This window comes from Polypterus senegalus, chromosome 3 (assembly GCF_016835505.1).
Source record: "Polypterus senegalus isolate Bchr_013 chromosome 3, ASM1683550v1, whole genome shotgun sequence".
NCBI classification, from domain to species: Eukaryota; Metazoa; Chordata; class Cladistia; order Polypteriformes; family Polypteridae; genus Polypterus; species Polypterus senegalus.
In genome coordinates, this window is record NC_053156.1 from 30723557 (window position 1) to 30737739 (window position 14183).

General features: G+C 39.4%; 1 protein-coding gene across 2 annotated transcripts in view; it reads left to right on the forward strand.

The window, feature by feature from the left end:
* Window positions 1–11728, forward strand: part of ntn5 (netrin 5) — an 89371-nt gene extending 77643 nt beyond the window's left edge. For both annotated transcript variants that reach the window (XM_039746899.1, XM_039746900.1), the window contains exons 4-6: window positions 226–279; window positions 5761–5841; window positions 10530–11728. In XM_039746899.1, the coding sequence (XP_039602833.1) occupies window positions 226–279; window positions 5761–5841; window positions 10530–10930 (536 nt within the window). In that variant the 3' untranslated portion in view covers window positions 10931–11728. The remainder of the gene's footprint in view (window positions 1–225; window positions 280–5760; window positions 5842–10529) is intronic.
* Window positions 11729–14183: the final 2455 nt, after the last annotated feature.

Sequence of the window (14183 nt, forward strand, 5' to 3'; positions counted from 1 at the left end):
ATGGAACAAGTGATCAAGTAGTATGGTAAACAGTAAGACTTTAGCGACCTTCAAAACTCTACTTTATGTTATTGTGGAAGAATTGGCTGTTCTCGTCCAGGTTGTTCTAATGTCCTAATGTCCTAAAAAATATTCCCCTGATTCACACACTGATTGATTATACTATATCTTTCCTTTTTCTGTTTTCTTCTATCTTGCTGTGATGTTCCCGGGATGTCAATGAAGGAATTGAGGACGTCTTCACTACCACCTCTCCATATGGACCTCAGAATAGCTTGGGTAAGATTGGTGAACAATTTAATTGAAATATCAATCATAAATATTTTATCTTGATGGCATTGATTAGAGATGAATAAACTATATTCAATGCAGAAACCAAAATGCTATATTTTTTTATGGATAACAATGTTTATAGCAAGAAACATTAAAGAAAGGAACTTAAGGCTGTAGGGATCTTAATTAAGATTAGTTCAAAGTTCACAAAATTAATTTATATGTCAGTAGATAATAACAAAGAGATTGAATAAAATTAGTACCAACTAAGCAATATTATCATCTGAAAATAAGAGATTTATTTTACAATAACTTGTCAAGACATTTTAAATTATAGACATATACTTTGGTTAAGTCCATGTCCATCAATCTATGCAATCAGGTCATCCAAATTCAATCAGATTCATGTATGAATAGAAGTCATTGAAACTTGTGCTAGAAAATGTAGCTTCAGAAAATGTATAAATGAATAAATAGGATGACCAGACATCCCATAAAATTATTAGAGTAGTCCTGTATATTGGGCCTTACTTATTGTATCCCCAATTATTTAAAAAAATGTTTATTTGTCCTGTAATTGAGACATGACCAACTAGTTCTTCCTTCAGTTACATTATGCAGTCATCAGGCTGTGCTCATTGTTGCAAATTTAATTATGAGCCAAATCATTTGTTTTCAAAACAGATACAAGCGCTGATCATGTAGGTGTCTTGTGATTATAATGCACATGCATATGTCTTCTCTAAGTCCTTACCTCTTTGATCTGGTTATGGATGTGTTGAGTCGTGAAATAAAAGACCAGTATCTCTGGTGCATGCCTTTGTGTTATTGTGTTGTGCAGCACCAGGAAAGAGGATGTGGACAGGAAGTTGGAAGACTGGAGAAGGGCTTTGGAAGACAGAGGATTGAAGATAAATAGGAAGAAGACAGAATATATGAGGTGTAATGATGATTAGAATTCAGAAGTTGGCCTGCAGGGAGAGCCATTGAAAAGAGTGGATAAATTAAAATATCTAGGATCAGTCGTAGCCCAAGAAGAAAAAATAGTGTCAGAGGTAACCCATAGAGTGCAGTATGGATGGAACAATTGGAAGGAGCTGTCAGGAGTATTGTGTGGTCAGATAATTAATGGGAAGATTAAAGGTAAAGTTTTTAAGATAGTGGTAATACCAGCTATGATGTATGGAGCTGAGACATCGACAGTAAAGGGAACACAGGAGAAGAAGTTAAATGTGGCAGAATTGAAAAAGTTGAGATGCATGTTTGAAGTTAAAATAAAGGACAAGATGAGAAATGAGACAATCAGAGGTATAACAAAAGTGTGAGAAATATCTAAGGAAGTACAGGAACGAAGGTTAAAATGTATGGACATGTGATGAGGAGAGACGATGAATATGTGGACAAAAAAAGGATGGGAATGGAAGTACAGGAGAAGATAAAGAAAAGGAGGTCAAAGCAGAGGTGGGTGGATAAAATCAAAGAAAATCTGAAACAAAAAGGTTTGACTGGCCAGGAAGCGCATGACCAAGCTTTTTGGGGAAAGCTGATCAAGCACATCAACCCCACATAGATGTGGGGAAACATGAAGAGAACGAAGAAGAAGATTCAAGAGTTGTGAGATGTGGATGAACTGCTCACCTTAGAGCCCTTAAAGTTCAACCTGCTGTTTCAGACCTCTGGACCTGAAGGCCTGTCATCCTGTAGTTCAAGTCCCTAACCCTGCTTTAACTCTTTACTGAAACCTCTAAATTGGCACGCCATTCTTAAACTTTTTCAGACCCAAAGAATTTGAACTAAATTCATGTTTAATATTTTTATCTTATTTATTAGTGCTCAAAGCAAAATATAATAAATAAATATTACAAAAAATAATACATGACGTAATGCTGTAGCTTAATTCCTGCTTTAGGCATTAGACTCTACAACACAAAGGTTGGCGGTTCAAATCCCGGCAGAGACAGAAGTAATGCTACTCCGTTGAGCAAGGCCTTTAACCTTCAATTGATCGAGTGGCACTGTACAAATAACTGACCCTGCACTCTATCCCTAAAACTCTGAGTAAATTGGTGTTTGCGAAAAAGAGAATTCCCCTTGGGGATTAATACAGTATACCAAACACAGTTAAAGTATAAGTAACAAAGAAATATAAGGGTGGCAATATTTTCCAGCAGCAATTTCACAGATTCTAAGCTTTGTGTCAGTCTTCATGGGCAGGCCCGTGGCGACAAGGCAGGCAAACCAAGCAATTGCTTGGGGCCCCGAGCTGGCCTGGGGCCCCAAGACAACGACTGGTTAAGAATAAAATGCAGCGACAAACTGTGTGAGCGCCCCATTGATAGTGAATGCAGTAAAGTGCAATGACACTGTTATCGGGATCCCCCTCAAGGGGGCCCCCCTCGCTGACAGCAGCCAGCCAACCACGCGATCTCTGCTGCCGGCAAAATACAAAACTTCCTCGGCAGTCAGGAAGCGGAATTATGCTTCAGGAAGCCAAAAAAGAAAGAAGAGAAAGGAAGAGGAGGATAAGAAAAAACAAGACAGTGGTAAGTGATAAATTACACACATAAAATAGCTCTACTTGTCTTGTACAAATGGTGCAATTTTGCAGCAGGTAGGCTAGCAGAAATATGTTTACAGTAATCTCTCCTCGATCGCGGGGTTTGCGTTCCAGAACCCCCCGCGATAGATGAAAATCCGCGAAGTACAAACCATATGTTTGTATGGTTATTTTTATATATTTTAAGCCCTTAGAAACTCTCCCACACTGTTAACATTATTATAGCCCTCTAGACATGAAATAACACATTTTAGTCAAAAGTTTAAACTGTCCTCCATGACAAGACAGAGATGACAGTTTTTTCTCACAATTAAAAGAATGCAAATAGATCTTCTCTTTAGGAGCAGAGAATTTCAGAGGGAGAGAGAGAGGCTCGCAAAGAAAAGCAAACAATCAAAAAATCAATACTTGTGCTTTAAAGTTTGCCTTTAGCCTCTCTGCTCACATCTCCTCCGTCAGGCGCAGAGAACGTCAGAGAGAGAGAGAGCGAGCGAGATTAAAGCAAACAATCCAAAAATCAATAAGTGTGTTTTTGGACGCACCGTGATAAAGCGGCATTTCTTAGAGGTGCGTTGGTATCCACTAGGCAAACAGCTTCTGTGCAAGCAGCCCCTCTGCTCACAGCCCTCCGTCAGGCGCAGAGAATGTCAGAGAGGGTGAGAGAGAGGCAGAGACAAGCAAACAATCAAGTTCCGCGCGGGAAGCATATCTTATAGCATTGAGGAGTTTTATTTAATATGTAATACATGTTCTGATTTGGTAGCTTCTAAGCCATCCGCCAATAGTGTCCCTTGTATGAAATCAACAGGGCAAACAAACTGAGGAAGCAAGTACCATAAATTAAAAGACCCATTGTCCGAGAAATCCACGAACCAGCGAAAAATCCGTCATATGTATTTAGATATTCTTACATTTAAAATCCGCGATAGAGTGAAGCCGCGAAAGTCGAAGCGCGATATAGCGAGGGATTACTGTATGTATCATACATAAATGACATGACATTGCTATAGCTTTGTAATAGGTTTTGATGAAAGTGGCATAGCATGCTATACTAACTATTCCACGTCTGTGATAATCTATTTAGGAAAACAACACAATAAATTCTGTGCATCAAACATTAGCTTGGGATGTTTTTAAGCATTGGTAGTCGACTCACAGCACTACTAATAATTAGTAAACATTTAATTATAATTTCACTGTTTGTTGACAGTAAAAAGTTTATTTATATAGCACATTTCATACACAATGGCAATTCAAAGTGCTTTACATAGAAGAAATTAAAATAATAAAAAGAAATAAGAATAATTAAAACAGTTTAGAAAAATAAAATAAAATACAGTACAGTCGGACGAACAGCTGCACAGTGCTCATTCAGTAAATGCATAGCTAAAGACTAAAGATTAATTAACTGTCAATTTACCTTCTATTAATGATTGTTTATTTGTACAGTGGTGTTTTTTTGCAAATGTTCAATTGTTGAAAATGTTCAAATTTTATGCACTTTATATGCAACAGCAGTATTTGCACTCTAAACATTTTTTTATTTATGCACAGTATATGCAACAGCAGTATTTGCACTGTAAACCTTTTTTATTTATATAAAGTGTGAGCGAATTTAAACTGTATGGCTATGCTGTGGTTCCTTTGTGTGCGTGTGTGCGGGGGGCCTCCATGTCCATTTTGCTTGGGGCCCCCAAATTCCTTCAAACGGCCCTGTTCATGGAATCACATTTCACATCATTTTTTTTTTGAGTTACTGAAATTCTAATTTTTGTCCAACTCTTGGTACGTTATTGTTCCACATTTGCCCCTTGCCTCACTCTGGTGCTAGTCTAGTGGTGGCAGATGTGTTTTTCTTTCAAGAACACACGCTTGGGAAAACTCTCTGAAACATTTCTGGGTGAATAGCATCAAAAAACACCATTGAAAAGGCTCCACCTAGAGGATTTCTTTCTAAAAACCTACCTACCTACACCCAGTATCCTCCAATCCATGCACTGAGAGAAAACAGAAAGCTAAAACTGCAGTTGTCAATTCCAGAGCTCACTACCTGATGCTTATTGTTTTATATGTATACAGTATCTTGCTGTTATTTTGACACTGCATCACTAGTAAGTTTGTATATTGTAAAACACATAATGGTCAAAGTCAGAGTCTAATTTAATAAAGTATAATATGGTCACACGATAGCGCAGTGATAACGCTGCTGCCTCGCAGTTAGGAGACCCGGGTTTGTTTCCTGCCTTGTGCCTTGTGTTGGCTCCTGCAAACCCCCGTGACCCTGTAGTTAGGATATAGTGGGTTGGATAATAGATGGATGGATGAATGGATGGTTAATATGATGGTTAATAGGTGGCCAGGCAGGAGACAAAAACCAAAACTCCAGCTAGCAGGATTCTGGAGAATATATAACTCTAAGGTTTCTAGGTGAAAAACCTAGTCATGCCTGACATTCTACAAAGCATAAATGTGACAAACTTAATCATTGTTGTTATGATACTTCTAGAAGATCAAGGGCAGCTGGTGTAATAAGGAACAGACACAACTTGCTCATTGCTCATTGAATCATTGAATGAATAAATAAGAGTAATAAAGGCTCAATAGCCCCTAATTATCATGTATTAGTGGGCTGAATGGATAAATGTTACAGTTATAGTACTTGTTTATGATTTGTGATTATTCTCCTTAAGCAGACAATAGAAAGCCTTTACCTAGTAACCTACCAATTAAATAAAAGCATCACAGTTTATTATTTATTATGTGATTTCAAGCATGAAAGTAATATTTTCTAGCTCAAATGTGTGAAGATTTAAGACTGATGGGTCATCAACTCAAAAATGTGGCATCTTTTATTTTCTACCATTTTAAGTGAAATAAATCAAACGGCATGTTATTTTATCTGATGCACTGTATTTTCTTTTGGATTTCAGCTGATGAATGCTATTCCTACTGTCAGCCTTCACAAGGAAAAGTAAGAATGAACCTAAAAACCTACTGCCAGACAGACTATGGTGAGTCAATATCTACTCCGTTGCCCCAGTTTAGACAGCAAAAGGTTAGGTTACCTCGAGGTCAAGATCAAGGGACATTTTATACACAAAAAGAAAATAAAACTGGCCATATGTGCATTCAGTACATGCATACTTACAATGGATTCAGAACATATTCAGAAGCCTTCACTTTCTGCACACTTTATTGTGTTGTAGGTTTCATTTTAGATGGATAAATCTGTCATTTTTGCCCATCAATCTACACTCACTAACTCATCACAAGAAGGTAAACATATGTTCTCAGAAAAGTTTGTACATTTATTAATAATTAAACCTGAAATCTCTCTTTCATATAAGTATTCAGATACTTTGCTTTGGCATTTTGTGCTCAGGTGGCTCCTGTTTTCTTTACTTCTCCTTGAGATGAGTCAGGAACTTTTATTATGGTAAATTTAATTGGTTGGACATCATTTAGAAAGGCATATACCTTTGCATATAAGGTCGACAATTTCCACTACATGCTAGAACAAAAGACAAGCAATGAAGTTCAAGGAACTCCCTGTAGATGACGATGATCAAACTTGTGGAGACAAGGGGATAAAAACAGTTTTAATGCTTTTTCAGTGTTGCCATGAGCACAGTGACCTCAGTAATTGTAAGACATTGAAGAGGTTTGGCACCACCAAGGTGTCTTACTAGAGCTGTCCATCTGGCCAAACTAATTAAGAAGAAAAGAAGAGCCTTGGTCGGGGCTGTGATCGAAAATCCAGAGAGTCATTCTAATAGAGATTTTGAATTTCTCTGCTGAGAAGGTGGAGCATCTCAGCAGCAATCCATCAATCAGGTATTTATGGTAGAGTGGTTAGAAAGAAGCCATTCTTGAGTAAATGTTTGCAAAAGAAACATGAGAGCATAAGGAAAAATATCCTGTGGCCCGATGAGACAATAATTGAACTCTTTGAGCAGAAGCACTAGCAAAATATCTGGTGAAGACCAGGCACTGCTCGAAACATGGTGATGTCAGCATCATGCTGTAAGGTGCTTCTCAGCAGCAAGAGAGACTGGTCAGAACTGAGGAGAGAACAAATGCAGCCAAATACAGAGAGGTCCTTGTAGAATACCTGTCCAAAAGTGCATGCTTCTTCAGACTGGGATATGAAGGTTTTTCTTTTCAGCACTGCAGTGATCAGAAGTATACAGCTAAGAAAAGTCTCTCACTATCAATGAGCCGCCCGGCCAAATCCCAGACTTAAACTCCATAGAACATCCTCTGTAACAAACCTTGAGAGGTTCTGCCAGGAAGAATAGGATAAACTACTCAAATACAGGTGTTAACACTTGTAGAACTTAACCTAAGAAGATGCAATAATTGCTGCCTGAATTAAGGGTCTTAGTACTTTTATGAATGAGAGATTTTAGTTTTAGAATTTTAATAAATTTAGAATCCTTTCCAAAAACAGATTTTCACTTTTTAATCATGGGGTATTGAGTGTAAATCGATGGGCAAAAATTGCCAATTTATTCATGTAAAACTAAATTTACAACACAATAAAGAGTGCATGCCACCACTCCGCCTTACCACTCTGGCTCTGAGGCTAAGGATCTGCGCTGGTATCCCGAAGGTTGCCGGTTCAAATCCCCGTCACTGCCAAAAGAGATTCTACTCTGCTGGGCCCTTGAGCAAGGCCCTTAACCTGTAATTGCTCCAAGGGTACTGTATAATGGCTGACTCTGTGCTCTGACCCCAAGGGGTATGAAAAAACTAACAAATTCCTAATACAAGAAATTGTTTAAGGTGAAGTAAAGAACAAAAAAAAAATGAAGTGAAGGGGTCTGAATACTTTCTGAATCCACTATGCGTACTTTTACACTTCTAATTCAATTTTTGAAGAACTGCAGGTTTTAGGAACCCATTTAAGATCATCTTAATTAATTTAGTTTATTTACAGGAAGCCTTAATATTGTGGTTACAATTGTTTATTTTTTAGTTATTTTTGCAACATCATGGAACACCATTTTGTTCATGGTCTCTAAAAAGATACTGCCACTTGTTTGTGATTTTTTGATTGGCAAAGCCATGTTCTTGCTTTCCAGTGACATTTGTTGCTACTTCACAAGCAGGCAGCAAAGTAAAACGCGATGTCAATGTATTGTTTTCTTTGTATATACAGTATAAAATTCAACATCTGTCTTTTTCTATAATTTGCTTGAACCATCTGGTTGATATTGCGACTTCTCTCATCGTGTTAAGTATCATAGTTCGCTTGCGGTACTGATGTATTTGCTGAGACATGCAGCAGGCTGAGGGGAGGGGGGCAGTGCCCTCCTCACTCATATGCCAGCTTCAGGGTGTTCCTTACCTCCGCTTAGCTAGCGAATGAGACAAGTACTTAACGTTTTTAGATTGTTTTTTTTTTATATATAATTTGCTTGAACATTCCGGTTTATTTTGCTACTTCTCTCGTCTTACTAAGAATCCTAGTTCGCTTGCAGGAGTGATATACAGTAATCCCTCCTCGATCGCGGGGGTTGCGTTCCAGAAAAATGCTGAAAATCCACGGAGTAGAAACCATATGTTTGTATGGTTATTTTTATATATTTTAAGCCCTTATAAACTCTCCCACACTGGTAACATTATTAGAGCCCTCTAGACATGAAATAACACCCTTTAGTCAAAAGTTTAAACTGTGCTCCATGACAAGACAGAGATGACAGTTCTTTCTCACAATTAAAAGAATGCAAATAGATCTTGTCTTCAAAGAATGCGTGTCAGGAGCAGAGAATGTCAGAGAGAATGAGAGAGCGCGACAGAAAAGCAAACGATCAAAAAATCAATACAATGTTTTGGGCTTTTAAGTATGCCGAAGCACCACGATAAAGCGCCATTTTTTAGAGGAGCTTCCGTATCTTCTAAGCAAACAGCATCTGTTCAAACAGCCCCTCTGCTCACACCCACTCCGTCAGGCAAAAAGAGTGAGCGAGACAGAGAAAAGCAAACAATCAAGCACTGCGCGGGAATCATATCGTATATCATTGAGGAGTTTTAGTTAATATGTAATACATGCTCTGATTGGGTAGCTTCTAAGCCATCTGCCAATAGCATCCCTTGTATGAAATCAACTGGGCAAACAAACTGAGGAAGCATGTGCCATAAATTAAAAGACACAGTGTCCGCAGAAATCCGCGAACCAGCGAAAAATCTGTGATATATATTTAGATGTGCTTACATTTAGAGTACATAGAGTGAAAGTCGAAGCGCGATATAGCGAGTGATTACTCTAATCTCCCAAATCCAAGACATGGGCTGCAGGTCGAGGGGAGGGGGAAGCGTGATGTCAGGAGTTGGGGCGGGGCAGGGCCCTCCTCACTGTCCAGCTTCACTAATACATGGGCGGAGCCGCGGGGAACGGCTAGTCTCTATAAATATAAAATCCAATGTTTGCCTGTCTGCTTTTCACGAGAGAACGGATTTAGATTGGGTTTTTTTTCTATAATTTTCTTGAACATTCCGGTTGATTTTTGTGACTTATTTCATCACGTTATGTATCATAGTTTGCTTGCGGTACCGATTTATTTGCTCGAGGGGAGGGAGGCAGGACTCTCTTCACTCACGCACTAGCCTTGGAGCGCACCTTACATCGACTTATCTAGTGAACGACAGAACTAGTTAAGAGATTAAAATCAGTTTTTTCTAGAATTTGGATGAAAATTCCGGTTGATTTTGCGACTTCTCTCATCGCGCAAAAATCAAAGTTTGCTTGCAGGAGCGATATATTCAAGCTAATCCGAGACAGAGGCTGGGGGTCGAGAGGAGGGGGAAGCGTGACATCAGGAGTACACCTCCGCTTAGTTAGCGGTACCTTTTAGTTTATTGATTTTTAAAATGCGTCCAGTTTCACTCCTACATGGGTGGAGCTGCAGGGGATGGCTAGTAACTAATAAATATAGCAGTGTGCAGTGATCAAAGGAGAAGACTTGTTGAGGTTTTGTATTTGAGTGCTTTTTGAAAAAAAACTATGAGGTTTAATTAGGAATTGCCTTCAGGGCAGATTCTTTGATGGGTTAGGTTTTACTGAAGCAATCCCCAAAAGAAACCAACTAAGCAAATGAACACCTAACAAGATTGTGATTATATAAATAAAACTGTAACCTGCAATCATCTCTTGGTCCTTGCAAATGTTGTCTTTGGACAATTTGGTCTCTTCCTTGGTCATTTAAGAACCCCACTTTTTCTACTATAGGATTGCAGCTGCCAGAAGCCTAACATCATTTTTGTTGTAAGGCAGGGATATGTCACTCTCAGTTTGAAAGTTGCAGGAAGGTAAAGCTTATCTCAGCATCAACATGACACAAGTCAAGAAAGAACCAGACCTTGAAAAGACACAGGGCAGTATCATAGAAACATCTGCACTCTTTCTGGGTCAAGACAGAACTGGCAACATGCAAGTCTTTGTGATGTTGTAGGAAACCAGAGCAAAGAAAGAGCACTGACTTAAACATTGGGGGAAACAGACAAAATCTGCACAGACACCTCTGGCGAATCACTTAGCAAGTAGCCAAAGCAGCAGTAACCATTAGGCCACCATGCTGTCCTTTGAGCAGAATGTGACAGGACAATTTATATTAATAAAATTTGAATTTGATTACATAGAAAAGTAATAATGTGATTGGATAACTTGTGCTTTTTAATTCTTGCCTTGTCTTTACAGTGTTAAAGGCTCAGGTTCAGGTGATGGAACGATCAGGCCCATGGTGGCGGTTCTCCGTCTCAGTACAGCAGGTATTCCGTCGTGGGACACAGCAGGTCAGAAAAGGAATCCAGTCCATCTGGGTGCCAGAGCGTGATCTTTCCTGTGGTTGCCCCGCTTTACAGGTTGGCAAAACCTTTCTGATAATCGGATCACAGGTTGGCCCAGACAAGAAACGCATCATCGCAGATCACACTTCAGTTGCTTTACCTTGGAGAGACCACTGGAACCCGAAACTTAGAGTTTTTCGGACCCAAGACAGACGTGGGCACTGTAAAATGCTCCTTTACCAAAACCCAAGACCAAGATCCACTGAACAGCCTAACTCTGCTGAAGGAAATGGAGGGCCAAAGAAAGGATAAATGAAACATTTCAAACTTTTCAAAGCTGAGGATTTGCATTTTTTAATGAAAATTTGCTTGAATTGCCTTATTTGACTAAAGTATTCAACCAATTTATATAACTCAGACATCCTATCAGAAAGGATGCTGCTTTATTTTCTTGTTTTTATTTATCTTACACCACTTTAGTATACAAAAGTACATTGATGTGTGTATATATATGTACATATAAACATACAGTATATTGTGGTCTAAGCCATTTTTTAGGTTCACCAGGGCTGGCCGCTTGACCACCCGAAGGAGGTATTGGAACAGAATATTTTACGGCCTGAAACCCTTTCCCGACCTCCTTCCTTTTAACACAAAAAAAGGGGCACATACAGTAGATTTAAAAATGATTCAGACTCTTTCTGCATACTTTATTATGTTGTACATTTAATTTTAAATGGATAAATTTGCTATGCCTGCTCCTCAGTCCACACTCAATATACCATTATGACAAAGTAAAAACATGTCTTCAGAAAGGTTTGCTAATTTATTAAAAAAATCAAAAATGGAAATTTCTCATTAATAGAAGTGTTTGAAATAGACATTCAGCACTTTGTAGAAGCCCCTTTTACAGGAATTAGAGTTTCGAGTCTTATTGGGTAAAGTTTCTACAAGCTTTGCACCCCTGGATTTGGGCAGTTTATTCTATTCTTCCTTGCAGACCCTTTCAAGCCCCATTGGATTGTTTAATAAGTGTCTATAAACTGCCATCTTCAGGTTTCTCCACAGATGTTCTAAGGCATGGGTGTCGAACTCCATTCCTGGAGGGTCGCAGTGGCTGCAGGTTTTCATTCTAACCATCTTCTTCATTAGTGACCAGTTTTTGCTGCTAATTAACTTTTGCCTTAGTTTTAATTAACTTGACTCAGTCCCCTTAGTTGTCTCTTTTTCCTTAATTAGCAGCCAAACAATAATGAGACACGAAACAAGCCGCCACATGACGATCTCACCTGTGCCCACCACACAATATCTGAAAATAAAGAAAGGTGGAGGTCTCAGTAAAGCTGATCTCTCAGGTCACTAAAACTTTTTGGCGATGTTCTTAGAAAAAACAGAAAATCAAAACTTTTGGAAATGTCTGCTCTGGCAGAAAGAGAGCAGCAACAAGCTGTGGAATTAAATAACGAGTTTTATTGCCAGCAAGAATTGGCTTCTCATTAAGGAACTGGTTGGAGTGAAATTGGTTGGAGTTTGAAGCCCCAGTTTAGCTGGTCATCTGTGGGCTCATTTCACGTCTATTTTCTATTTGGCTGTCATTTAACGAAGAAAACAATCAATTCGGAGGACTGAATCCTTAAAAACAGGACTATTAAAATGAAGGGAAAAGAAGTTAATTAGCAGTGAAACCTGGTGACTGATTAGGTAAAGGGTTACAATAAAAACCTGCAGCCACTGCGGCCCTCGAGGCCTGGAATTTGACACTCGTGTTCTGAGGGGTTTAAGTCTGGGCTTTGGAAGGGCCACTCAATATATTCAGGACTTGTCACTCTAGCGTTGTTTTGGATGTATGGTTCGGGTTATTGTCATGCTGAAAGGTGTACCATTGCCCACTCTGGTTTTCTCCAAGGACCACTCTATAATTGGCTGCATTTGTCATCCACCTCCAAGTCTCCATGTCCCTGCCACTGAGAAGCACCCCCCTAACATTATGAATACACTACCATGCTTCACTGTAGGGATGGTATTAGACAGAAGATGAGCAAGGCCTGGTTTTCTCCAGATATTGTGCTTGGGGTTCTGCCCAAACAGTTCAATGTTTGTTTTAATCAGACCAGAGAATCTTTTTCCTCATGCTCTCAGACTCCTTTAAATGCCTGTTGGCAAACTCCAAGCGTACTGAAAGATGAAGGGCTGCTGAGATGGTCTTCCTTCCCATAGGTTCTCCCATCTGAGTAGAGGACTTGTAAGGCTCTGTAGGAGAGATCATTGGGTTCCTGGTCACCTCCTTGAACACGTCTTTCTTGCTTTGATACTCAGTTTGGCCAGATGGAAGAGAAAACATCTTTGTGGTTTCAAAGTTCTTACAGTTCACAATTACTGAGGCCACCATGCTCCTAGGACCACTCAAAGCTTTATTTGATCCTTTTCCCCCGATCTATGCCTCAGCATAATTTGACGTGTGCAGATATTTACTGTACAGAGAGTTCCTGAGACTTCATGGCTTGTTCTTTTTCCTGATATGCAGTGTCAAATGTGGGCCATATACTGTATACACAGGTACATGTGTGCTTTTCTAAATGATGTTAATGAAATGATAATTCAGTTTACCGCAGGAGGACTTAAATCAAGTTCTAGATACATCTTTAGGAGAATTAAAGAAAACAGGTGGCAGCTGACAACAATTTGGAATTCCACAGCATATTGACTGAATACTTCATTGAAAGAGAGGCTTCAGTTTTTGATTTTTAATAAATTTGTAAACCTTTCTGAAAACCTTTCCTTGTCATTATGGGTTAGAAAGAGAGAGAGGTTAGGAGCACACGCTGATACAGCGCATTGTCGCACCCACCACACGATAAACCAACTCAGGATCCCAGGTGAGGGCCCAAGTGTAGCCATGTGATGGGTGACACCCCAGCACCAGACTAGTTCAGATGGAATGAAACAGTGTGAGGTATTTTTATGGTGGCTGGAGTGCCAGTTCTGCCACTAACCCCCAAGTTTGTTCCCTGCAGGTTAGAGGGCCCACATGCAGGAACAGATGCAGATTAACGTCATAGCCAGGACGGAGCAATTGCAGGTTAAGGGCCTTGCTCAAGGGCCCAACAGAGCAGAGTCCCTTTTGGCATTTACGGGACTCAAACCGGCAACCTTTCAATTGCCAGTGCAGATCCCTAGCCTCAGAGCCACCACTCCACCATTATGGTTTAACTGTAAGTTTAACGATTTTAAATTAAATCTACAACCCAATAAAGTTTGCAGAAATTGAAGAGGTCTGAATAGTTTCTGAATACACTGTATGTGTATGTATGATGAGATATTGAAAAGCACCAGAAGAAAAAAACAAGCTGTATTGTTCAGCATAACTCCTGTGCATGCTATTACACTTCTTGACCATTCTTCTGCAGCTGATTTAATGTCTTCATCACTGGCATAGCATTTCCTACAAAGGAAGCCTTTCAGAGAGATGAAAATGGGGTAACCACGAGATGCCAGTTCTGGAGACTATGGTGGGTTTGCTCATTATAAATCGACAGTTTCTCGGAAGTCTTTACAACTCATGCAG